The 25,017-nt window shown below is 37.2% G+C and overlaps 3 protein-coding genes across 4 annotated transcripts; all 3 read right to left on the bottom strand.

The window, feature by feature from the left end:
- Window positions 1-1,740: 1,740 nt before the first annotated feature.
- hdhd2 (haloacid dehalogenase-like hydrolase domain containing 2) lies at window positions 1,741-6,046 on the bottom strand. 2 transcript variants are annotated; one of them, XM_066712112.1, is made up of 7 exons: window positions 5,978-6,046; window positions 4,299-4,405; window positions 3,695-3,903; window positions 3,358-3,442; window positions 2,893-3,109; window positions 2,516-2,579; window positions 1,741-2,128 (listed from the first exon to the last, which is right to left on the bottom strand). In XM_066712112.1, exons 1-7 carry the CDS (start codon window positions 6,014-6,016, stop codon window positions 2,025-2,027), a joined length of 825 nt encoding a protein of 274 aa, XP_066568209.1. In that variant the 5' UTR covers window positions 6,017-6,046; the 3' UTR covers window positions 1,741-2,024. The 2 variants fall into 2 exon arrangements, with proteins under 2 accessions (XP_066568209.1, XP_066568211.1); XM_066712114.1 differs by having other exon boundaries at window positions 5,894-5,990.
- Window positions 6,047-9,865: 3,819 nt separating this feature from the next.
- On the bottom strand, window positions 9,866-11,934 carry ier3ip1 (immediate early response 3 interacting protein 1). Its single transcript, XM_066712115.1, has 3 exons — window positions 11,786-11,934; window positions 11,363-11,464; window positions 9,866-11,089 (listed from the first exon to the last, which is right to left on the bottom strand). The coding sequence occupies exons 1-3, from the start codon at window positions 11,874-11,876 to the stop codon at window positions 11,034-11,036; spliced, it is 249 nt and encodes an 82-aa protein (XP_066568212.1). The 5' UTR covers window positions 11,877-11,934; the 3' UTR covers window positions 9,866-11,033.
- A 1,313-nt stretch (window positions 11,935-13,247) lies between these two features.
- skor2 (SKI family transcriptional corepressor 2) lies at window positions 13,248-23,171 on the bottom strand. Its single transcript, XM_066712110.1, has 8 exons — window positions 21,385-23,171; window positions 20,899-20,962; window positions 20,241-20,318; window positions 17,311-17,376; window positions 16,872-16,970; window positions 15,463-15,530; window positions 14,262-14,324; window positions 13,248-13,876 (listed from the first exon to the last, which is right to left on the bottom strand). Exons 1-7 carry the CDS (start codon window positions 23,134-23,136, stop codon window positions 14,265-14,267), a joined length of 2,187 nt encoding a protein of 728 aa, XP_066568207.1. The 5' UTR covers window positions 23,137-23,171; the 3' UTR covers window positions 13,248-13,876; window positions 14,262-14,264.
- Between the last annotated feature and the right edge of the window lie 1,846 nt (window positions 23,172-25,017).

Below are 25,017 nucleotides of genomic sequence, written 5' to 3'. Positions count from 1 at the left end.
ACACTACATAGGTGAACTTTTACAATGGTAAAACTGTATTACTGTCAGGTAACCTACTGATGTAATACAGCTTGCACGCAAAGATAAAATCGAAATCTCAATCTAATTTGATCAGTATTCTGTCCTTCCTTGCCACACATAGAAGGAAAAGCAGTGAACCGGCGACAGGGTCATGGGCAGCCAAGGCTCATTGATGTACGTGGGGAGCGAAGGCTGGCCCGTGTGGTCCCATCCAACAGACGAGCTACTGTAGCTCAAGCTGATGAAAAAGTTAATGCTGGTTCTGGTAGAAAGGTGTCAGAACACACAGTGCATCGCAGTTTGTTGCGTATGGGGCTGCGTAGCCGCAGACCAGTCAGGGTGCCCATGCTGACCCCTGTCCACTGCCGAAAGCGCCTACAATGGGCACGTGAGCATCAGAACTGGACCTCGGAGCAATGGAAGAAGGTGGCCTGGAGTTCAAGGTGTTGACTTGGCCTCCAAATTCCCCAGATCTCAATCCAATCGAGCATCTGTGGGATGTGCTGGACAAACAAGTCCGATCCATGGAGGCCCCACCTCGCAACTTACAGGACTTAAAGGATCTGCTGCTGACGTCTTGGTGCCAGATACCACTGCACACCTTCAGAGGTCTAGTGGAGTCCATGCCTTGACGGGTCTGGGCTGTTTTGGCGGCAAAAGGGGGACCTACACAATATTAGGCAGGTGGTCATAATGCTATGGCTGATCGGTGTATGTCCACATAACAGAAGACTGATAATGCATGAGCACCTGCATCAATGCCTGCTCTGCTACAGCGTCTCACCAGACGGACACATGGCTGCTCTCTACCCGGCGCTGCCACTTTTCATTTTTTGTTTGCCTGATAAAGACTACAATAACTGATGCTCCAACTGTGTTAAGTGAGATGTAAGTTGTATTATGTAAAGTTAGACTTCTGTTGTGTTCATGAACATTATTGTTCATTCTTAAATCGAGGTGGCTTTTCTTCTTTTAATTACTTGTTGTGTACGGGTTACATTTTGATCTGCGTTAGTTATGCTTAGGATCCAAATGCACAGGTATCTTACTCATGTAATACAATGGTTTATATGACAAGTCCCTGCTTTCTGTACTACAATGCAGCATTACAGTTCTTTATAAAGGGTCCAATATTACTTATGTGATCATTTAATTCAGATATGGCAATTCATTAACTTAAGATTTAGATTTAGAAAATGTAAGATGAAAAATACTTTGAAAACTTGACCTAGCTACATTTTAAATATGGGTACACATACATAGGAATGGTCTTCCAGTTCCATTTTTTTAGAGAACTTTATTTTGAGAATTTAGGTCAATGGGCGAGGCTTAGGGTTCGAGTCCCCAGTAAACGTGGGCTTTCATTCAGGTTAGGGTTGTGTTTCTACTGGGATAACTTGATCTTGTGTAAAATTTCATAAACTTGAAATTTTGGTGTTGCTTAGGGTTGGAGTTCAGGCTGTTGTATGGTCTTAAAATGGGGCAGAAGAGCTACTGAAATAATACTGTGCGGTACATTGATACGTCTCCTCTGCACAGCACTGCTGAAAATGCTGTGGTAACCTACTGATGTAATGCAATGATGTAATGCAATAGTGAAAATACAGTGAAATGTCTGCACTACAAATTAGTATCACAGTTGATGAAACATATTATTAAGGTGTTTTGAAAGGGAGGTAAATAACTTATTGATGTAATACAGTAAGGCACACCTACATAAAAGATTTCACTGAGATGTTTATTCAAATATTTTCTTATTTTTCTTGTGTGTGAAGTCTCAAAATGTTTCGTAGTGTGTCCATGTATGAAGGCACACTAGCTGGGAAACTGCTTTCAGTAACATGTCTGTCTGCATCAAAACTAGGAAAATGCAAGAAAGACTGGAAAACATTACAGAAACATAAATCAACAGCTGATGTGTTGTCAGAGTGAACTGCCTTCTCTTGGGTGAAAGAATGGAGAAGCTCAATGCAAGTCTTCAGATCATACCCATTACCATTTCTTTAAATCAGGTTTTGAAGTATATGGTCCACAGCATGAGGGAAGCTGTCACAAGTCAGATATGGGGATGGGTTTATTTTACCTTCATCCCCTTGCCTGTATTTACCTGAAAGAGAGAGATCTTTGTATTAGCTGCATTTTCAACTGTGCTGTGTTCACATAATACTAAAAAATATCTGCTTCAAAGATCTCTGTACAGATGTTAGTACCTTCCAGTTAATTATGTGTCTTTATGGTTAGATATTATTATTCACAGATGAGGAAGTGAAGTGAAGGAAGTGACGTCTTGTGGGTTTGAATCCTTATTTATGGAAGCAATGATCATACTCTGCTGGGACACAGGTCATATTAGTCTGTTCTGTTTGGTCCTGGCATCATAACTACACCTTCAATGGCTTCATATATTTTGAATCCCCAGTGCCTCCCAAGATACATAACCTGGCTCTGAGTTACATACTCCAGCCCTGCAAATGATTGCTGCTTTCTTACTTACCGGTTCTGACTAAAATTCCCAGCAATCCAGAGTTTTGGGCTCCTCCGACATCATCCCTTGCATCCTGTTGAACATGAAATTTTGATTGTCTGAAAATATGTTTTCCAAACTCATACATTTTATCCCTATTGTTATTATTATTATTACATTGTTACCAACTATACTTGATTCAACATTACTGTTAGCTTTATGTTGATGGAAATGTTTATTAATTAATGTATCTATTTTGGAACAACTATAAAATGCCAAACCACAGTTTTCCACTATTTTAAAATCGAACCTTCTGCAGCTCCCAGTTTGTTTTCGCTTCTTAATTGAGATTCAGGACTGTGACCAAAACATGAATCCACCATAGTGAGTAAGTAATGAACACGTACATCACCAATCATGACCGCCTCCTCTGGTGTGCAGTCCATGTCACGCAGAGCTTCCATGAAGAACGTTCTCTGTGGTTTTCCGACCACCGTGGCCTTGGCATCTGTGGCGTACTCCAGCCCAGTGACGAAGGGCCCTGGCCCCAGAGCCAACCCGTCTTTCCTCTTGTAGTACCGGGCTTTGTGTATGGCAATCAATGGAGCACCCTCAAGAATTAACCTTAACAGAGATGTATGAGTATATTCATTCACCCATTCATTGCCTTTTCCACTGGACATTATACATGGTCTGGCCACTCAATTAAGGATCTGTGTCTTGCACAATTATGTGCCCAATAATACTGGAAACAATGCAAAGTTGTGGGAGGAGCGGTTGACAAGAAATGCAAAGCACATTCGAGATCAAAAAAGGTCCAGAAGTGAAACAACCATGGCTATCTTGTCATATTTAATGAGTCCATATCTTACCTAAAGGCTGTGTTCATTGTCTGGTAGTTGAAGTGCTCAGGAGCTAGACCTATTACCACTGCATTGGGATTAGAGGTCTCAATTCCTACAGGGAAAACAAAAGATGTATTTTTCTTATCATCTAAAATATTTGCATTGTATCTCTGAGTGAGATGAAGCAATATCAAAGTTTTACACACTCCTGAGGTGTCCGAAATTGGATCCAGCCCTCACTGACAAGACTGGAAAGTCTAGAAATGACACTTTGATCCCCTCACTATACCATCATCCTGCACTATAGAGGGAAACTCCACTAGGGAACCCTCTGTTAAATGTTCTGGCTAGGCTTGTGCATTACCTGTGAAGTCCTCCAGGGCGCCGTCTTCCACTAACAGCAGTGGTCTGACCTGCTGCTGCTCCAACAGGCTCCTGGCAGCAGACAGGGAGGTGAAAATCTCATTCTCCTTGATGTCAAATTCCAGCTTCTTCAGCCTTTCAAATAGTGTCCGTTTACATTCTTTGGTCGTGTTGGTGACAAACTTTACAGCAACGGGTGCTCTTCGTAACCTAGAGAGAAGGGTAGAAACACAGCTTGTCAATCGTAGTTGTGACTGCAGCAACGCAGCCGAGAGAGGAGGTGGCGTCAGCACGTTCCCCTGATGTCCCTCAGCAGTGACACTCTTTCTAGTTCTCAAAATGGGTAGAATTTGCATGTTAATGAAACATTAAAAATTGCAACCCAAATCTAGCACAGGTTGAAAAGCAAAACAAGATATGAAAACAAATGAGGACTAAATGTATTATTCATTTCTGGGTGGTGGCGATAAGACCTTACATTTTGATGTATACTTCCTCATCCCACTTCCAATACTCCTAGCTCTACAACCTTTGAAACTTCCTGACATGGTCCCATGGCCCCAGGTCCATAAACAAGGGTCCTAATCCCATGAGGTTGATCTTACCTGGCGAGAGCTTCCTGTGCTCCAGGAACTGCCGAGTCTTCGATGTGCAGAGTGCCGCTGAGGTCGATCAGCACGGCCTTCACAGCACGTCGAACCGCCATTCCCAGCTGAAGCAGAAAACCACAGAAAAATATTTTGCACGGAGCACACCACTAATAAAAAAATACATAGACTGACAATGAATCCTGAACAAAGATGCAGTGAGCAAATTTTCAACCTAGCAGTGTTCTCTGAAGAAGATGAGCACAATAAAGGACCGAGCATAGGACTGCAACCCAAAGACTTCTATTTTTCCTTTGGACGTTAACCACATTTTGAAACTGGAGTTGCTGTGTGTTTCTGTGCTATGGGATGTTATCAACAAGAAGTCTTGAGTCTCACAAAGCACCCGTGGTGTGACACAACCTGACAACACACACTGTGCATCCATATTGATTAAATATCTATCCATTGTATTTAAAATACATATGTATTTAAAAATGTTCAAAATGTTTAACTTCCAAACCTGACATCCACTGCGCCAATGGACCAGTTAAATAATCTCTCCTGGTGAGGAGTCAGATTTCAACATTGATCCGATGTACAGTGCACACAGATTATTTATTCCTAAAAGCTGAGATCTGACTTGTTTACCAAAAGCAGCAGTTATCCACTGTTTTATTTAGAAATGCTGGATTTGAGTCAGTATTTATCAGTCACTGAGAGCACAATTAATGCTCTTACTCAACACTCATATCTGAGGATTAGACAGAAAGAAAGGATGTAGGCAGATCATTTTATCTACTGTACCATTTTTCATCTTTATTCAGCTGTCCTGTGTTTTATTTAAAATAATGTGTCTGGGAATTATTCACAGAAACCCTGCCCTGTGAGTGCTTTAAAAGGTCATGCTTTCTGTCCTAACTGTATGAGTTGTAGAAAAGGTAATACAACTATCTTAAGGATAATTAATTAAATGTGGGAAATCTACCATAAAAAATAGAATTACTTTTGGCTGCATGCATGTTTACTTTGCTAATGCAACACAGTTAAAATAGCCAATTTTTAAAAGGAATACTTTCCCAAACAGAGCCTGTTAATTATTGTGCTGGGGGGGGCAACACACACACTAAAAACTATCTTATATGGATAAAAAAAATATGGATTTGCAGCATTGATCATGACGTCAGCACCACACCTCATCTGAAATGTAAAAAGCAAAACCAGATCCGCGAAACTAAAGTCCTGGATCATCTAGCAAACTTGATTTCTGTATAATTGTATTATGCAAAAGCACCGAAAGCATACAAATAATATCCATTACCAATAGCTACCATGTATTAATAATAGTGTGTCTCACAATACGTTCATTTTACATTAAATCGACTTCACCATTGTATAGAGATCTAAATTAAAAATATAAATAATTGTAATAATAATAAAAATACATCAACAACGTAAATGCAAGCAGTTCATAATTTCTCCACTAAGTCCAAAACAAAACGCCAATGAATGGTATTCGCGTTTTCATGAGTCTATCGTATAAAATGTAAACTAAAAAATAAATAAAAAGCACAGATGCGTTGAGTAAGATGTTCAAGATGTCCCCTGTATACCCAGAGCTTATCAATACTCTTCCTCAGGCCATTTATTCTTCCTCATGCCACCGCACAGGCTGCCGACCCGCACTGTGTACTCACTGTCACTTCCCCTCCTGGAGGACCCCTCCTCCGAGACATAGTCGTCCTCAGCTCTGCCTGAGTGCCTTGCTGTGCCTGTGTGTGTGTGAATCTGAAATTCCAATAGTACTTGCCTGTGCGAGTTCAGTACCCAACCAAAGATATATATTGTAGCTGTATATTTATATGACCGTTAGTAACAATTAGTAGCAGGTAGGTCCTTGTTCATGATTAGTATGTCAGTTAGTATAAGTGTATGTATTATTATTATTATTATTATTTATCATACAATGTAAATAGCCACAACACTAATAAAGCTATTTTCATATCATAACGTGTGTGATGTAGCATGGTAAACACATGGTTAAGTGTAGTGTGTGGTACCATAGTAAAAACCTGGTACAATATGCCAAAGTGTAGTATGGTGTAGCAAGGTAAAAGCATGGTCAAATGATGGTAACAACATGATTAAATCCTCATAAAGATTTTGCAAGAGAGCTCTGCATGTTCTATCATACAGACTAATAATAATAATGATGGAAGGATCATTTAACCATGCTAAATACATCACTCACACAATCTGCTTATGTGAGAGTATAGACCATCAAGTATTCATAATAAATCAGCAAAGTTTTTACATGTTTTCAACAGCACATTTAGATATATGTGCACTGGCCAGATGATCTCTGCAACTGATTTTGTTAAGGCGTTTCCCCCCTTGCTTTCAGTATTTCAAAAACATGTCCACAAAACCAATATTTAGAGAAAAGGGCTTCTAAAGCATGCAAGCATAAATAAAGCGGATGGCAAAAAACAACTGTTCTTTATGAAACTATTGACTTGCAAAATCAGACAACTGACGGTGCTCACAGAGGCTTCATTTGGAGTCTTTGTAGCTCCCTTTGATAATCGTGTAAGAGGGTTAGCCTGGGGATAGATTAATCACTTGTTAAAAAACATATGTATTCCCCTAACCACAGACAGATTTGCTGCATTATAGGTATTTTGCTGAGAAGATGCATTTTAAAGGCAGCATCTGTTATTAAACCTTTATCTCTCACAGGGGTTGCAAGACCAAAGAACCACTTTAGATGCGGCTGGCAGTCATCTTTCCAGCATCCAAGCCTCTTTCATTGGATGTATTTCGGTTTTAAACTACCAGTAATAATAATGTTAAAATGCCCACATGCGATATGGTCTTTCCATGTATTTAATTATTTAATTCAGTGTCTTTAACAAATCAAAAAGAGCACTGGTCAGACCTGGGGAAAATATTTATTTGCATAAAATGTTTCAATATTTTAAATAATGTATTTGATGAATTCCTAACAATTTTATTAGTTTTACTTGGTGACATTCATAAATATTTAAAGATATGCTTCTGTTTCAAAGATAAGTATAGGCTACATATTGCGTAATATATATTTCTATTACAAATACAGTGGTCTTACAAGTAACAAAAGTAATGTTTCATACAATTTAGTGTTATCATAATATTTATACTGAATATATATATATATATATATATATATATATATATATATATATATATATATATATATATATATATATATAGTTTTGTATTGTACATATTTAACACATTGCATTCATTAAATCAATCAAGTTTATGTTTGAGGTCAGTTATTTAATATTCCTCTGCAGAGTCCATTATCATGTTTTAAAACAACAACAACAATAATAATAATAATAATAATAATAATAATAATAAAAGTAGCCCGAGACTGAATATGTTGTACATTGATAATATAACCTGTATCAGAAACACTTGTACCAAAACCATTCAACTTGTGCCCTAGCCCGAATATCAGTGGTACTTTGTAGGTAAATTGTATTTAGTAAGCATGTGCCTATAAAAAAACAATACATGTATCTGACCATCTCATCAATGTGTAATGTGCCAGAGCTTTGTACCATTTTACACTGGGATAAACTCACTTAGGAACTAAATGTAAAATAGCCTATTAGCACGGTGTGTAAAACTCAATTTCAAGTCTACAGGTAATTTTTGAAAACTTTTCACTCCCCCCTTCCATACAATGCAATAGGGGAAGATTCCAACTGTTTCACGAATAACATTCACAGAACCTCAGCCAAGTTTGATTTCAAGATTCAAATCTGTTCTTATTAAAAAGAATGCTAAGAACATAAGGTATGCAATAAGGTAATGTAAGGTGTTATAATTTAAAACTACATCCTAAAACATTTTGTCCAACCTTGCTCCACATTACATTTCCCTCTGGATTAAGTTAGTTGAGAAAAAACAAAAAACAAAGAACCAAAAAAAACGTGACTGTGTTGATCTCCATTTAAAAACCTCAAAAATTCAACACTACATGCCAAAGGACACATTAGTCACCAGTGTGCAATTCAAAATATATCAAATTTATAGGAGAGCAGGTTATATCTCAAATTATTAAAGCTTCCCAGGCAGAGAATATTCTGACCTGTAATACATTTCTGCAAAACATAAATCCATGTGATCTTGGATTCAGATTAGGCCAAACTAATCTTAGATTAAACTGGGTTTAAGGTTGATCCTCCTCATAAACATATGGTTATGATTTGACAATCTCCTACTTTTATATATTTAGGATAATGTGAGTGTTAATAAATAATAAAAATAACAATAATACTGTTTTTCCTGCCTTCACCACCACCAAAAAAATAAAATAACAGAACATGGAATTCTGTAATAACATCCATATGTTTATGGGTGACCTTGAGGTAATAAGGTCAAGTAATATAAATGCAAAGGAAGTTGATTTTCAGCAGCTTATCTGGAATATAATCACCTTCTGACTTGATAACATACCTTGCAATAAAAAAAGATATTTCCATTCCAAATGAACATACAGTACTGTGCAGAAGTTGATGCTGTTTTGAAGGCAAAGGGTGGTCACACCAAATATTGATTTGATGTAGATTTTTCTTCTGTTCACTCACTTTGCATTCAGTTAATTTATAAATATAATCTATTAACATGTCTATTTTTGAAAGCATTCTTACTTTACAGCATTTTTCACACCTGCCTAAAACCTTTGCACAGTACTCTATGCAACATGCACCAATTAAGCGGTCTTTAAAGGGATCTAATTCAAAAGCTGAGGTAAGAGTTCCCAATAACCTTGGCCACAATAAGCATTGCACAGTTGTAACTTGATGTGATTTGTTAGGCATTGGATTGAATTGGATGTAAATGTCAGACATGAGAATAGGATGTACTATGGACGGTGTACTACACAACTATGTGAAAGACAACAAGACACTGGTATCATTTGTTGAAGGTGGGAACACATCCGAGTGTGTACTAATGCACATCCGCTGTGTATCGAGTAGCATTTTCAAAATTAGATGCTTGGCTTCATACTCAGTCTATGTAAATATTGGTATATCATAATACACACAAGAATGTTGATGAATATTATCGCCAGGATTGGGCTGCCCATTTGTTTTGACAGCAGTAGTTTCCATTTTCCACACATTTACAGTTTGCCAGCAAGAATCCTAGAAGCTGTTTGCTGAGGCTCTGCTGGAAGAGGATTACATTTAATTTGTATCTAAGGATTTACCATGCTGCACTATACAAGTAATTACAACATATCCAAGGCAAATATCATTTTTTCCCCATTGTTGAACTTAGGTTAGATATTCCCAAAAAAGCTTTTAATTTTGTCCTTATAAAAAACACAAAAACAATATTGAAGTCTCAATCACACAATGTTAATGTCTCAGAAATACCCAGAAGAATTGACAAATTAACTTGCACAAACAGACACTGAGCAATCTGAAAAACTGAAATGCAGTGAAAGCTTGCACGACAACCAGAGTTGTTAATGTGTATATCTGTGTGGCTAGAGTGCACACAAATAAGAGCACGACAATAAACAGTGAAGGAGGAAATTGATGTATTTTATTAAAAACACTGAAATTTTAGCTAAACACCCCAACACTGAAGCAGGGAAGGAATGATATGAAACCTTAAAGAAAAAAAAAAGCTGCAAAAGACATCACCCCCCTCCCAACCCCACCTTAATTTCCTTTGGGACTAAGTACATACACTGCAATTTTTTTACATTATAAGATAGCTCCTTGTTTAAGCCACTATATTCCCCTTCCATATTTCAAGTAAATATATCACAAAGATGTGCCCAGAAGCAGACAATTTGCAAGGGTATTTACTGTAGCATCGACTATCCCCAAGAGCGGTGTGACAAGATAATAAAACATTACACTTGTGCTTTCAATCTTAACCACAAATCTAGGAGGGATTTGCTCACCGTGATGTTTTTATTTAAAATTTTGCTCATGGAGAATAAGTTACCCCTGACTTTAAATGAAAATATTGACAAAAGCATAAAACCATAATGCCAAATCTGATGTTTCTTGACAACTGGGGACTTGGAGTGCTTGTAGAAATTGGCTTTGTTTTTGTTCTCCGCATCTGAAACTCTTACAGTGTTTTATTAGCCAAGGAGCAAGATGACATATTTAAGTGTCTCAGGAAGCCCTCTGCCTATCAACAAAAAGTTAAATGAGAAAACGGGTCTCCGAGTGCTTTCTTCACAGCCGCGATGGAAATCTGTGTCAAAGCCGGTGGGATTATAGTGGCAGGACTGATTTTCAGAGGAAAGTGAAATCCAAATGCTGCTTGAAACATGGGTAACACCATACAAGATGAAGTGCTAAGCTGTTTGTCCACTCAACGACTGAGCCAGCAAGTTGTGATCACATTCATGCCTTTATTTTTGCTTTTTCCTCCCTACAGTTTAGAAAAATGGTCAACGCGACAAGTGTGACATGGTTACTGCCAAATCCACATCCAAGAGCGTTTGTTTGTTTGTTTATGGGTTTATAAAAAGAGGTTTGAACAGCGCTCTCAGCTGGCGTTTAAACATATAAAAAACGTAAGGAATCGTAACCAACAACAACAACAACAACAACAACAAGTCTGTGGGGTGACACAGAACTAAAATCTATATCCTGGGATGATGAAGGTAGTCCATATTTTGTCTTTGAATTCAGTCCAACATGTTATCCACCCTCTTCAGGGTCTTCTTTATCCGAACAGCAGCAGCAATACAATACACACTGCGTTCACGATGATTAAGGGCACTGGAAGACAAGCAAACACAATACATCAACACACTTCTCTAACAGATGTGCAGTGCGACCTTCAAAGTTATTCCCATGGATTGCTTGCTACACATCTGCAGACATGATATCTCTTAGTTAATAATAATAGTAAATACACAAAAAGGGAAGCATATGGACAGGGTGTTCTAACCAAAGCTATTAAGTTAGTACAGTATGCATCTATATCCACATACCCAGCTGTAATCATCTCCTAATCATCTCAGCTGTATGTGCAGCTAATGCGGGACCCACCTCTCATCACTGTCCTCACAGAGCGAACCAGGTTCATCAGCTGGGACTTAACTCCTGGCTCGTCACCAAAGCCACCAATGCCTTGATCTGCACCCCAGCCAACTAACAGACAGACAAAGTGAAAAACACATTAAATATGGCAAAGACCTGTGCTAACTATACAAGACATTTCAGTTCTCATCAGTACAGGTCGTAATTATGTCTCCACATGCAGATTTCTAAAACACGCATTGGAGTGAACTGTGGTTAACATCACAGTGTGTTGGTGATATTGAGAGCAGCTCTTCTTCTGTGCTGGGTGTGTTTGTAAATGTACATTACACTCCATAGCGCCCTGTGTGACACAGTCCAGCGAGCAAGCCTCTGCTGTTTATTTGTTGCTAAATACAAGAAGCAAATTCTTCCATGAAAGCAACTACTTACTTTTGCTGAGGAACCGCTCTTCGTGCAACACAGCGACTGCATTTACACACAAAATCGCTGCCTGAATCAAGGAATAGAGAGTAAACGCCATGCTGGCACCGTCTTCTTCTGTCTGACGTGTTCGTATCAGCTGGGACGGCAGCTCGACAGGGACTAACTGCGCGCAGACGCCAGGCCGGGAACGCGTTTTCCTTTCTTTTTCGTAGACTTCTCGGGGATTTGGTAATGATGTCTTGTTCCAGCAGCGCTTGTATGATGCAACATAAAAAAGCATTGAGGGGATCTGCTAGGATCTCAGTAGAAAGTTTACAAATGATGCTTATTACAAAAAAACGTATAGATTTTCGGGTTGCATTTCAATGTAATGTTTCATGTAGTTTAATGTGACTTGAAATACTAGCAGTTGGACAGACAGCTTTGTTCTAGATTACTCATGTACTATTAATTCATAAAGGTCTAGCAAAATGAAATATTGAAAGACGCTTGACTAAAAAAAAAATAAGGAGAAGAACCTGTAGTGTTTTAATTTATGATTTTAATATACAGATATAAGACACAAAAATAAATAAAACGGTTTTAAAACCGATTTACATATTGAAGTATCTGGCTGACCGTGTATTTCAGTTGCCACCTGCAATGGATTCATGTTATCTATCTATCTATCTATCTATCTATATTTAATTAATATATATTTAACAATATACCTGTCAATGTCATTGAAAACGAAATATATTGATAAGAATTACAGCACATGCATACAAAAGCAGTGACAAGTAAAGATAAGTGTCCCAGCTGTTGTCCAAGCCTAGTTGCTGGAATTTGATATTATAAATTTGCATTAAAGGTAACAATTGGGCTGTTGAGTTTACAGTTTATACCAAGAATACAGAAATTGGGCTAATTTGGGCTAGTTAATCCCAAATGAATGTATTGTTGGATTACAAATGTACTACTTTTTACACAGACCTAACTGTAGAATGCAGATAGCTGCTAAATATTGAAATAATAATAATTTTAAACTACCCAATATTATTTTTTCCTCTTAAATAATGTTTACCTTTAAGACTGAAGCTGTTTGAGGTGTCATTTTATTGTGTAACACTATAATGTATGGTTATTGTAAGGCTAAACTGATATACTTTTTGTGCTGCAGATTAATACTGTTTCTTCCAGTATTTTGGATAGACGTATTTTACAGTTTTACATTATGACAACCAATACAAAGAAAGATCAGTGGACATAAAATATATATTTTATTGAAAGTAATTATCTGGCACTTTACCTCATCCTTGTGAACAGTTTCTGTAATGTAGAAGAAAAGGCGTGACTAGTGTCTTCGAGGTTTTCACAGATTGTTAAAGTTTCTGATTGAAATAGTGATTAAGTTGTCAAAGATCACAAGACATGAATGAAATAAAAAAAACAGGTTTTACATTCTTATTATATACTTTTATTTATCCACATTAATAGTAAAGAAACTACAAGAACATATTAAATACATTTGTGGTAACAGTTCATCATAATGTATTATTTTCTCTTTAATTACACTCCCAAATATGGGCAGGGGTTTTGTGTGGTTTGGGGACATTTCGCTCCAGCACGGTTGTCTTCAAAGCCGAACTGTTTTCCTCTTTCGATGACATCAGGATAATACTGTCATTCCAATTTAATAACCAATCAAATAAAGGATTTGCAAGTTCACTTAACAGATATTGGTCTGAAAAAGAAAACAAGGCTTTGTCAGCAGGACTAAAATAATGTCTTTCTATTTTACAGCTCTTGCAGACCTTACTGAGGTCTGTAGTGGAGGCAAGGGCGTGGGGAGTCCGGTTATATCAAAGAGGAAAATGTACAAAGCGAGGAACGGGCGCTCAGTTCAACCACTGAAAATTCCTTGCGCAGTCACTTTGCTATTTTATTTATTTATTTTTTACACTTTGAAGTCCATGTGTGGGAATGAGGTCACTTGTATCCAGGTTGCCTTGAGGAGAACCCTTGTTGATAAAATGATTTTTCTTCCAGAGATCTGATAAGCACTCTGAGCAGATGATTGTATCTTATAGCAGATGAGTTTCAGCAGATGCCTGGTACCTGTAAAGTAAAACACACCATATCAGATGCAGTGGTTGATGATTCTCATATATACTAGTGAACTGCAAACTCCTCCTGTTATTCATCTTAATGCAAGCTCTTTGCTAGAGAGATTCATTAATAATGTCTATGGTTATGCATAACACATTTGGTTATAGTTATTTATATACTTAATTTGTAATATGACAATCATTTATAAATATATACACATATTGGATATTGGAATTGTGCATTTGGCAAACCACTGTCATTCTGGTACCGATGTGAGTGGAAATAACACAGTAGGAGCTGCTGCTAAGCCATCCACCACTTTTAACACTGTGAGAAAACAAACCTGAGAACTACTGCATTGTGGGGAGGATTTACTTTCTTTACTTTTACATACCTTTTAGCTTTTGTTGAGATGTGTGCCTATTTTCTCTTTCCTTATTAGGTTTGCATAGGGAATCTGCAAAAAAACAAGTACAGGGTTTAACATGGGTAACACCAATATTAGGAGAAATAGAATAGCAAGGAGACTATAAGGCAAACACGAATTGTAAGGAGATGATTGTGGAAATTGTATATATTCTTCTTTTTGGTTGTTTGTTGCTGGTGGCCTTGGCGGAGCAGATTTCCAGAACACTGTGGTGTACTGACAGAGATGTTTTTAGACACCTCAGTGCAGCCACAGAAGAACAAAGAGAACTGCAATTATATTGTCTCTATCTGTGAGATACAACCGTATTCCAAGGCTGAGATTTCTTTCAGCAATTGTTTTATGCAGCGTCCTGTGTAAAGTTGAACAGACATGGTACTCAAATCTGTATTGCCAATTGTTAATTACAATATGTTTTATCCTTAGCAAATCAATTCAACAACAGTGATTCCTTAATTTTTTTTGGAATTGTGTGATTAATTGAAAAAAGTTTAAGCATTTGATCAAATTCTTAAGTTAAAGCAGCGAAAGGAATTGCACACAATGTAATGAAGCAGTCAACTGCTATGATACAGTGTCTTCATGCTCCCAAGCAGCCCTTGTTCTGTCAGATTGAGTGTGAATGTTTGTGCTAATTTGAAATATATCACACTGGCAAATGCTCACAAACAGTTTTCTCTACCCAATTTGACAGTTTTTCCATTCATAGTCTTGACTAATGACGTTAAAATGAGGCAGAGTAAATATGCACAGAATGGCAGCAGGAGCACGCAGTCACTTAAGGTATAGCTTGGCAGATGTGGAAATGATTGATTTTGAACATAGAGCACTGCATTAAACTAAATCCAAACTACTTCAAATAGAAACTTATGCTGTGAGTAATGGTGCTAGTCTGATGTTTTATTCAATTTCTAGCATTGAAATGATTACCCATAATAGGATGATGTTGTAGCCGCTGGTTAAAATAACCCAACTGTTTACAAATTGTATAATCGATTCTGCAATTTACTTTACTTTGAATTGAAATAAATATTTATTTGATGATGGAATTGCAACCAATTCTAAACTATACTACCCCCACCTCACATTCTGTCCCTTTCATAATAGTGATGCTCTATGTAATGGAAAAGAAACAAAGGTTAAGCATCTTCCACGACTAGTCTTTTACCATTTGCAGCTGCTGGACCATCTCCTCTCTGTATGCCAGCTCTCTCTTCATTTGGTCTTGGAAGTTATCTGCATAGAAAAATAAAAAAATGTGAAAAATGTACCCTCATCTTCTTTACTATTCAGTAACTTAGTATATTATTAAAAGCAATTCAAGTATAACATAGTTTACATCCATAAATGCATTTTGTAAGTAGTACTCAACCTAGGGCCATAGCATTTATGAACAAGAGGTGTTCCTTTTGAACTTGTATTCATGATTATCTATTTCATTTTTAATTGTAATTATTATTTCTTGGTCTGATTTCTTTACTCTAGACCCCTTGATATGGTCACAATAAAAATAAATAAATAAATAAATAAATAACAGGCACAAAACTATCTGAGATTATACAAAGGGAAGCAATGTTACTTAAATAGACCATAAATTAAGTGTAACACATGCAAGAAAATAGGATAGCACCAGTAACACAGACTTCAATCCAACCAGGGCCTAATTCATCTATGACACACATAATCACTTAGCTGACCCTAATGTTGAAGATAACATGATGATGAACTGGGGAAAAAAGACTCACAATGCAACACCAAATGTTATCTATCCCTGTGCTAATTCATTATTCTCATAGGGTCCAGCTATGGCATATTGTGTCCACCAGATGTCACTGTTGGTATAATTACTACCACCAGGATTTAAATCCACTTTCTGGGATTAAGGCAGACATTTCAATAATGTACAAAACAGAGATTTCATTAAACTGACTGTACTATTATATTTGCTTCCATAAACAACATTATACTTAAAATGCATCACAATTATGATATGCTTGTGTGGAATTAGCTTTCTGAATCCAATCACAGAGTAATATGAATTCATGCAATAATACAAATACAAATAAAAAACAATCAAAAGCTGAACAAGCCCATGGATATAAGCTCTTGTGATGAGGCAGTTCAAAGTTAATGATTTTGTTCATCTCCTACAGTTTGATGTTTTAGAAACATCCACCAGGATGATTAAAAAGATAATATTTATCTGTTTAGCAAAATTAAAGTAACAACCACATTCTCCCCAGTTATTTGTAAATTTGTTTAACAAACAATAAGCACACATAAGGCTGCTGATACTTGTGAGACAGCGATAAAACAGCAATGTAACCCTCACCCACAATGCTGTGTGTAGTGCATTTATAGTCAGTAAAACAATATGTATGTATCTATCTATTTATATATGTATATACATATAAGTTGAACAAATAAAGAGTATATCATCAGTACATGTAATAATTGTAACACTGCAGTCTAAAGGTGTGAAGATACAGTAAAAGGTCTTTAATCATGACTTGAAGTAGCAGGTAGTAATAAGTGTGTGCATGTGGGAGGTGGGGCTGTGCTGTAAAATGTACTTACGGAACACTGGAAATGTAGAATTGCCCTTAAGCGCGTGAAACTCCTGTTCCAACCGTCTTCGCAAATCGATCTGTTCTAACAGCACTTTCTGGAGTTCTTCTGGAAAGCAGGGAGTGGAAATGAAACCAGGGCAGATGGGATCTGACTCACAACAAATAAAATTAACTGCACAGGATCAAGGAGCACATTTGTCTAGCCAGACAAGTAATGATGACAAAATTATAAATAACCCTGATCTCATTCAATGAATAAAAAATCATTCTAATGTATTATATATGTATATATAATCTTCAGTAATGGGTATAGCCTCTCAATGAATTCAAACGTCAAGACATTCATCTCAGTTAGATTGAAATTCCCCGTCTTGTTAAAAACCTTATGTTTTTCCGATAGAAACAAGCCTATGATGAATCAAACGCATCAGTGTCATTCTCTTTACCTTTTTCCATATTTTCCACATCCTTCTTTAGAGTTGCAGGTGGGTTTGGTTCTTGGCTCTGATCACCTAAATCAAAATAGGGAAAGACCGGTTAATATTATAATCTCTACCATGTATAATACATTATTTCAGGAGGATAAAAAAACAATTCAAATTTTTCCAAAATGGAACAAATACGTGAGCAATCCATACCGGCTCTGGAGAGATTGATTCTTAGCATTTCACAATGTCAATGTCATGTTTTTTGTTTTTATGACAAAGTAGAGAGTGATTCTCATGGTAAATGGTTTGTCTTTGTGACCGATAAGGGTCAGAGTTCAAGGAGCTAATGTTACAGGGAGTGAAACCCTCATCACATACACTTAAAGCAAATAAATTACGACTTCAAAAAAAACTAAATTGAAATATTGTATTTTTGTCATATTGTGACACCTGGCCACAGCTCCCTGCCTTCACCAGTAGAAGGCACACTAACCACATTCTCCTCCCTGATGTACACTGGGAGGTGTTATATAGGACTCACTATCATCCCCCAGACATCCTTCATTACTGGGATACGCAGTCATGTTCAAATGTTTTGAAATACCTACAAAATCCCCCTTAAATGCACAAACACATTATATTCACTGGCTACAAAAAAGCTAATTCAAAGCTTTACATTTCTTGCACATGCAATACAACAATGTACTTAAATACTGTAGTATTGATGCTGATACAGAATCATATCTTTGCGGTGTAATTATATGTGGTGTAAAACATAATTCATACTGAATCATCCAGTACAATTAAAAGCATGTCAATCGAACAGACCAGCAAAACTACAGTCTAGAGCTGTACAATGTCATGTACTTGGGAACTGTACAGTGCCATGAAGCTGTTATAATGCATGCATGTATTTTCCCTTTACCAGCCAACATGTAATTCCAGTAAAAACTCAAGAAGGTTATGTGTAGATAACCTAGGTAAGCAAGTAAGTTCCCTCCCATTGTAGTTATTTGCTTTCTAGTTTGTATGATATAACAGTGTAAACCATATGCAAAATAAAGACCATCATGTAATTAATGACATAAGTTCAGGGAAAAGACATATTAATAATAATTTTATATAAGAAAAAAATAATTATTATTATTTAACCACTGCTACAATTAATACAAATGTCAGACTTGACTAGAATTCAGTTTGCTGGATAATCATTCACCTATCAGCCATCCTGTTTACTGTGATTTATTTTTTTAACTGGTCCAAGATAGGATTCATAGTAAAATTATATATATTCAGGGTTCATAAGGGACATAACTGGCATTTAATTCACTGTTGCATACATTGAGCACACAGCTGTCAATCAAATCATCTTTTAGAATATTTTATTTATACTGTCAGGTCAGCACAAGTCAGTAAGGCATTGAGGCATTGTATCTATCTGACAAGCTAATAGGACACCCTCTGATTAGTGTTTTGCATATTGCAAATAACAGGAAAGATGAGCATAATATTGAAATTGGAAAAGTTTCTGTGGATCAAGATTCTGTCAACAATGGTTTGTAAAAATAATGTGAAGCCAACTAGACTGTTTTCAGACACATTATCATTGTGTTTCTAAATATTATTTCTCTGGCGCTCCAATGGATAAAGACAAACATCGCAGAGGAGACTTTAAAAGCCTAGATAAAACACATATGTTGCACACTATTGTTTTTTCTCTACCATAATTGTTGTTGTAAAACTGGGACCTCTCAATGACAGGTCACGATTTCAATTTCATTGCTTTTTATTATACTACAAATAAAGGAAAACACACTCAAAATGTCAAGCGGATAAAAGGTACATCCATGAGATTGCCTGGTTTTGTGTACACTTTTACTTGTCACCTTTCTTCTTTTATACAACGAAGTGCAATCCTTGGTTAAATATTTTCTATATTGTCTACGGGATTTCAAGTGAAAAGGAACCCTTGTGTGTTGTTCAAAGGAAATAAAATCAATCCAGTCACACAATTTATATGTATATCTGTGGGTGGATGTGGTGGATGTGTCACATGCAAATCAAATCAAAGACCTAAATGAAGCAATCCAGCCCATTTGTGAATATAATCTGCCTTTTCATTTTATTTCTTCCTTCTTAAGCCTTCTAACGTTTTCTTCATTTTAAACCGCAGTGTTCTTGCTCCTTACCTCTCTCTGTCTCATTTGACAAGCAAATTTGCAGACATTGCCTGAGGATAACAACCTCGTTTGACAGTCAATTAACCGTGAATAGTCAAAGCCAAAGCAGTTTGCATTACATAAATGGAAAATTAGATTCTTTTCTCCCAAGAAACAGAACTCTCCTTAAGACACTGCAATAGACACTTTGGAATCAAAACTTCTAATCACGTCCTCTCTCAGCCCTTGGAGACATTTAGCAATCAGGCAAAGGTGGTTTCATTTAATTTGTTTCATGTAATTTTTAAAATGTATTATACATTATGTGAAGAGATCATTATCGTGTAGATAATATAAATGTTGGCATAGATGTCATAAAACACTTTTAATGTCTTTTTGACAGATATTAAAAGCAATAAGCTGTGATCTTTTTAATGGAAGGTTTCTTGGAGGAAAATGCAATTATTTCCATTTTATATTGTTCAAATACCGATTGTCGCCTTTCTTGTGTTGGCTGATATTCTTCTAGAACTGTTATGTGTCCCAGTAGAATGCGTATGCAATGACATTGTAATGTAATGAAGGGCTGCTCATATTTCTTGGCTATAGTATTTATTTGGGAGGTTTTCATTTTTAAGCCCTTGGATGAATTAGATATGCATACACACATTTGCATGCATACGTCTGAACTGCAAATAATTTCTCTGCTCGCCTTTTTATAGCCAAGCACTCCATTCCGTGGATTAATAAACATTTCCTTAAAGAGTCATTCATTAATTCAGTTCATACCTGCAGTCTCTCTCCAGTACTCAGGACCAGATGTGTCCGTTTCGGAAACAAAGAAGTTGCTCTGTTCTTTGTTTTCGTCTGAAAAAACAAGAAAACAGAAACACTCAGAAACAAGTATCAGTCTGCTTTTCAGAAACACAGACCCATTTCCATACAAGGACACATAAAACACAATTAATGTGCTGACATGGAAAATTGTTTTAAAAATACACAAAACAAATATGTAATTATTACTAATAAATTAACTACATGTTAGGAGGGAGGCAAAATTCCACTTAGTACACAAAAGAAAATGCCCTTTATTATGTATCAATTAATATTAATTTTAGAGTGTGAAATACTATGTATAAATTGGGAACTGTTTATGTGTTCTACTGTGATTAAATAAAGTGAAGAGCTTTAAATTGTAAGATGGCATTCAGTATCTTGACACATTGCGTGTTTTCATTATGTCCAATAAATACTTCTCTTTATAGATCATAGTTTGAGTAATGATAAAGGGTAGGCACTAAATATGATTTAAAAAGTGTTCCCAAAAGCTCTGCTAAAATGTGTTCAGTTGAACCTTTCCATTCATACAGTGAACACAGTTGGGTGATACATTCAATATGGGAAAATCAGGGGACATAGAGATGTAAATGGTGGATTTAACCCTCACCTGAAAGGCTGATATTTTCTTTGGTAGCAAAAGCTGTCTGTCCGTCACCTCTGTTTTTGTGTCCCTGAAATGAAATTGAAACAGCGCATATTGATACACAATTCCAAATTATATGTATAATTCAGGTTGCAAAATGATCCGTGATAATCAACGTGCATATTATCAAGGGCCAGATTAAAGTGCGTTTTCTCGGCACACTTCTCCACCGCGACAGCTGCGCCTGACTCCTTTAGCCCTAGCAGCTGATGCAGAGTATCTATGGGTTAAAGATTAAAAAGGCTAATAGGGAAAAGTGACAAAGGAAGAACAAATATAATGTAGCTGTTAAACAATATGCGATTCAGCTTATTAGGGAGAATCAAAGCGCACTGAATATTTCATTTCTGCAGGGAGTATGGCTATCAATCTTATTATGCATATATATCAACTGAGCCTAAAGCTGCATTTAAATAATAATTAGCTAAACAGCCTTAAGGGAATATTTACATCTTTGTAGTTTGACTCCTCCAGTGAGGCGTGAATCGGGCTGGAGTCTTTTAGACTGGCAGGTGAACTGGCTGAGAGGCCGTTTTTTTCCTCCGTGGAATCCGTGCCCATACTGGGGAAATGCACCCTGTCTTTATTCCTCTGCTCCGTGTTTTCTGTGAGCCCCCTGAGCTGGACGCATTGCCTGGCGCTGAAGTCTTCCTCTTCCTCGTCTTGTTTGGTTTCTACGTCGACCTCCTGCTCCTCATCGCTGTCGCCACTCTCGCTTTGGTAACTGCAGCTGGTCCCTGGAGAAAGGTGCCGATCAGAGCCGAATTCCTCCATGTTTCCATGCAGCTTGGCGATGCTCTCGGCGTCTTTCACCACAGGTCGGAATGCAGAATGGTAGCTGGCCTTCCTGGTCGGGAACGAAGGCGCTTCCATAATTTTGAGCCGCGCGTCTTGGGCCGGCCTGAGATCGTTGGTCGCCGATGTACAGTCACTGTCAAACAGCCCTGCCCTGGGATTGGCCAAGGCGCTGCTCTCGCTCTGCTCCGAAAGGTCAAGGAAGGCTTGTCGCAGCGTTGGGTTTTCCGTGAGCGAGGTGAGGGCATTGGGCTGAGGCTGGAGGTAGGTGGGTACCGGGATGCCGCCTGTTGTCCTTGGAGGCCAGAACATGCAAAAGGGAGGGTAGAAAGCATCTTTTCTACCTGGCCAAAGGAGGCCAGAAAGTCCACTTGTTTTTTGTCCATTTGCCGGCTCACCGTCCTCCTTTTTTTGACACAGGCTGAAAGCCGGGAAAGTGTATGGGTTAGGGAACAGCGAGGTAGCGGGGAATTTCTGCAACATGCCGAAGCTCTTGCTTGGTACTGGAATGACAGGGTAGCTGCGCGGATTCTTCCGGGGGGACAAGCTCGTTCCATCAACGTCTTCGTCCTCCTCGAATCTCGCTCTCTTCTGGGTCAGGTCTGGGGAGATCATGTGCGGGAGAACAGTGTTAACTGCCTTGACCTGCCCCAGAGAGGAGCAGTGACCCTGTGGAAGGGCTCTTTTGCGACTCCCCCCGTTGAACATGGCTTTCACGTCCTCCCACGCGAAGGCTAGGTCATCTGGTGGGGTTTTATCAGTGAGTTTGAGGTGGCGCCGCCAAGAGTTGAAATTGGCAGCATCGGGCTGGGTGTACTTTGCCTCTGGGGTGCGGTGGGAATGGAAAATGAACTTGTTGGGGGAAAAGTACATGTTACAGTAGCAGCATTTAATGCATTTCGCTCTGGAGCTGTTGTAACGGGCTGGGACAAAGTTCCCCCTGCAGCCCCATGCACATTCATGTGTCACATCAAAAGCAAAGTTGTCGGGAAGCTTAGGAGGCGAGTTCTCCCCAAGGAAGGACTTGCAGAGTCTTTCGGCTTCCCTTTTGGTGATCATGCCACACCTTCTGGAAGATATGGGCATGGCCCCGGCCCGCCGCAGGATCTCCAGCTGCACAGGGGTGCACTGCACACAAGTGATGCCCAGGGCTACCCGTCGGTTGTGGATTTCATTGTAACTGTAGTTCTTCAGCAGGGTGTTGGATATCTGCGCCAGGCACAGCCTCTCCTGGCCGTCGATCACCAGGGAGACGATGGGAACCCCGTACAGCACGACCTGGCCGACCTGGTTGGGCTTCAGAGAGGAGGAGTTGCCTCTAGGCGGGGTGACGGGCTCTTGTTGGTAGGTGTTGGGTGGTGTGGTCATTACGATATCGTTAGGTCCAGGAAGTGGAGTCTTTTCCATTACTTTGAAGTCCTCAAGATGAAATCGTTTTTCCCTCTTCCCCTGTCAGAAACAATAGAACAATATCTTTGTTATTATAGAGATTTAATATAATGAAAAGCAAAAACAAACTTACACATTGTTTACTCATTATTGGGCATTTTGAATGTTTACTGCATGGTTGATTCAGGAACAACTTTTGTGTATTTTTTTGCTTCCTTTGCAGTATAGGTCTACGCTATTGATTGTGCGTGTATTTAATGTTATAGGCTATGGATATGTATAAGTAAAAAACAATAACAAAATCTCTTCCATTTGTATATTTCACTATATCTTGCTACAATGCCACTCAACCAAATTATATGTATTTATTTATTTATTTATATAGTCCAAAAGATGCAAACAGAAATATAAATACAATAAAACAAACAAACAACAAAAAAGCATTCTTAAAATAATCAGAATATTTTGGAATAAATTTTACACTTTTTATCAGTTATCCATGGTTATAAATTCTAAAATTGTAAAACAAAATCCAGTTGAGAAAATGTTTTAAAAATGTTTAACTGGTTACATTTATTACTATGATGTATTAGTTCGATTCAGTTTGATGCATATTGTTCGCCATGAGAAATACAAAATATGTGCTTGTTTTTATAATCAACAAATGGCTTGTTTGGGAACACAATGTGTTCATTTCCTCAAAATCTTTTTCTTTATAGAAACGGTATCTTTTGTCACCAAAATAACTGCTGTCTCTGCTTGAATAAAAAGTGTTTTGCTTTGATGTTTATGCACGATTACAATCATTTGTTTAAAAAAAAACGAAGGAAAAGAAAACAAAAACTAGAAGATCTTTATATCCCTGGACAATAGTTATAAATAATAAATAAATAAATAAGATTTAAGAGAATAAAAATCATGACAGTCACTTGTTTTTGATCAAATGTAAAAGTAAAAAAAAAAAACCACCTGTTATTGCTGCACCTCATAAATACAGTATACTTCTATTCATTGCCAAACATTGGTTATTGCGAGAATAAAAGGATATTTTGGAGGGTTTAAAATAATAGGTTAAATATATAAGAATTTCACTTCGATATACGTCTTATTTCTCTGTATTTTTATTTGAATGAAAAGATTTTTAAATATAAAATGCTAAATATTCAAACATTTTCAAATTAAAATACTGTATTCACTTTCCGTGGCCTCAATTCAGCGATTCGTTTATTCACAATATACCAATTTTTATTAAGGGAAATAAATGATTACGCAACTTGGTCTCTGTCTCCTTTTTTTGTAATTTAAATTGTATTAATTACTAATTGTCAGTAATAAACTGAAATCTTAGATGAACACATCCCATATTGAGAGCATTAATATTAAATGCACGAATGTATGTATGTATATATGTCATTGGTTTGCGATTTTTAAGGAATACTACTAAATACTAAATAATATATTTGTATTCTGCTATAATAATAATAATAATAATAATAATAATAATAATAATAATAATAATAATAATAATAACAACATTGACATTCTCTGGAACCACAACATGTAATTAATGTACACAATTTCAAGCCTGTTACTCCATTAAAAAAAATGATTTTGTTAACCTAGTTTAACTTGTTGCGGTTCCACAATTAAGCACCATTCTCATTATCTTCAAAACCACATTTTTTAAAACAAAAAGGCTGGATATAACACAACATGGTGCTCAGAACAATACCCAGCCAAACACACACGAGAAACAAACCAAGCACAAGCAGGTGTTTTATTAGGACAAATCTGACCGGAAAAAAAAAACAGTAAAAATGTGAAAATATTGTTGCTGTTGTTATGTTGAAATCATTTGCTTTGAGTGAGGACAAGATCAACTTTTTATTAAGTTTCACC

This window comes from Amia ocellicauda, chromosome 8 (genome assembly GCF_036373705.1).
Source record: "Amia ocellicauda isolate fAmiCal2 chromosome 8, fAmiCal2.hap1, whole genome shotgun sequence".
Taxonomy (NCBI): Eukaryota; Metazoa; Chordata; class Actinopteri; order Amiiformes; family Amiidae; genus Amia; species Amia ocellicauda.
The sequence above is the reverse complement of the archived record's forward strand: the minus strand, read 5'-3'. Positions and strand labels throughout refer to the sequence as shown.

Excerpts from the sequence above, each read along its gene's own strand:
- hdhd2 (XM_066712112.1), bottom strand. The coding sequence starts at position 6,016 with ATGTCTCGGAGGAGGGGTCCTCCAGGAGGGGAAGTGACA. Across the intron at positions 3,110-3,357 it reads ACAATGAACACAGCCTTTAG|GTTAATTCTTGAGGGTGCTC; the intron begins GTAAGATATGGA and ends ATCTCTGTTAAG. Across the intron at positions 2,580-2,892 it reads AGGCGGTCATGATTGGTGAT|GATGCAAGGGATGATGTCGG; the intron begins GTACGTGTTCAT and ends CATGTTCAACAG.
- ier3ip1 (XM_066712115.1), bottom strand. The coding sequence starts at position 11,876 with ATGGCGTTTACTCTCTATTCCTTGATTCAGGCAGCGATTTTGTGTGTA. Across the intron at positions 11,465-11,785 it reads AGAGCGGTTCCTCAGCAAAA|TTGGCTGGGGTGCAGATCAA; the intron begins GTAAGTAGTTGC and ends TCTGTCTGTTAG. Across the intron at positions 11,090-11,362 it reads TGTGAGGACAGTGATGAGAG|TGCCCTTAATCATCGTGAAC; the intron begins GTGGGTCCCGCA and ends CTTGTCTTCCAG.
- skor2 (XM_066712110.1), bottom strand. The coding sequence starts at position 23,136 with ATGGAAAAGACTCCACTTCCTGGACCTAACGATATCGTAATGACCACA. Across the intron at positions 20,963-21,384 it reads AGGAGTCAAACTACAAAGAT|GGACACAAAAACAGAGGTGA; the intron begins GTAAATATTCCC and ends ATTTCATTTCAG. Across the intron at positions 20,319-20,898 it reads AGAAAATATCAGCCTTTCAG|ACGAAAACAAAGAACAGAGC; the intron begins GTGAGGGTTAAA and ends TTGTTTTTTCAG.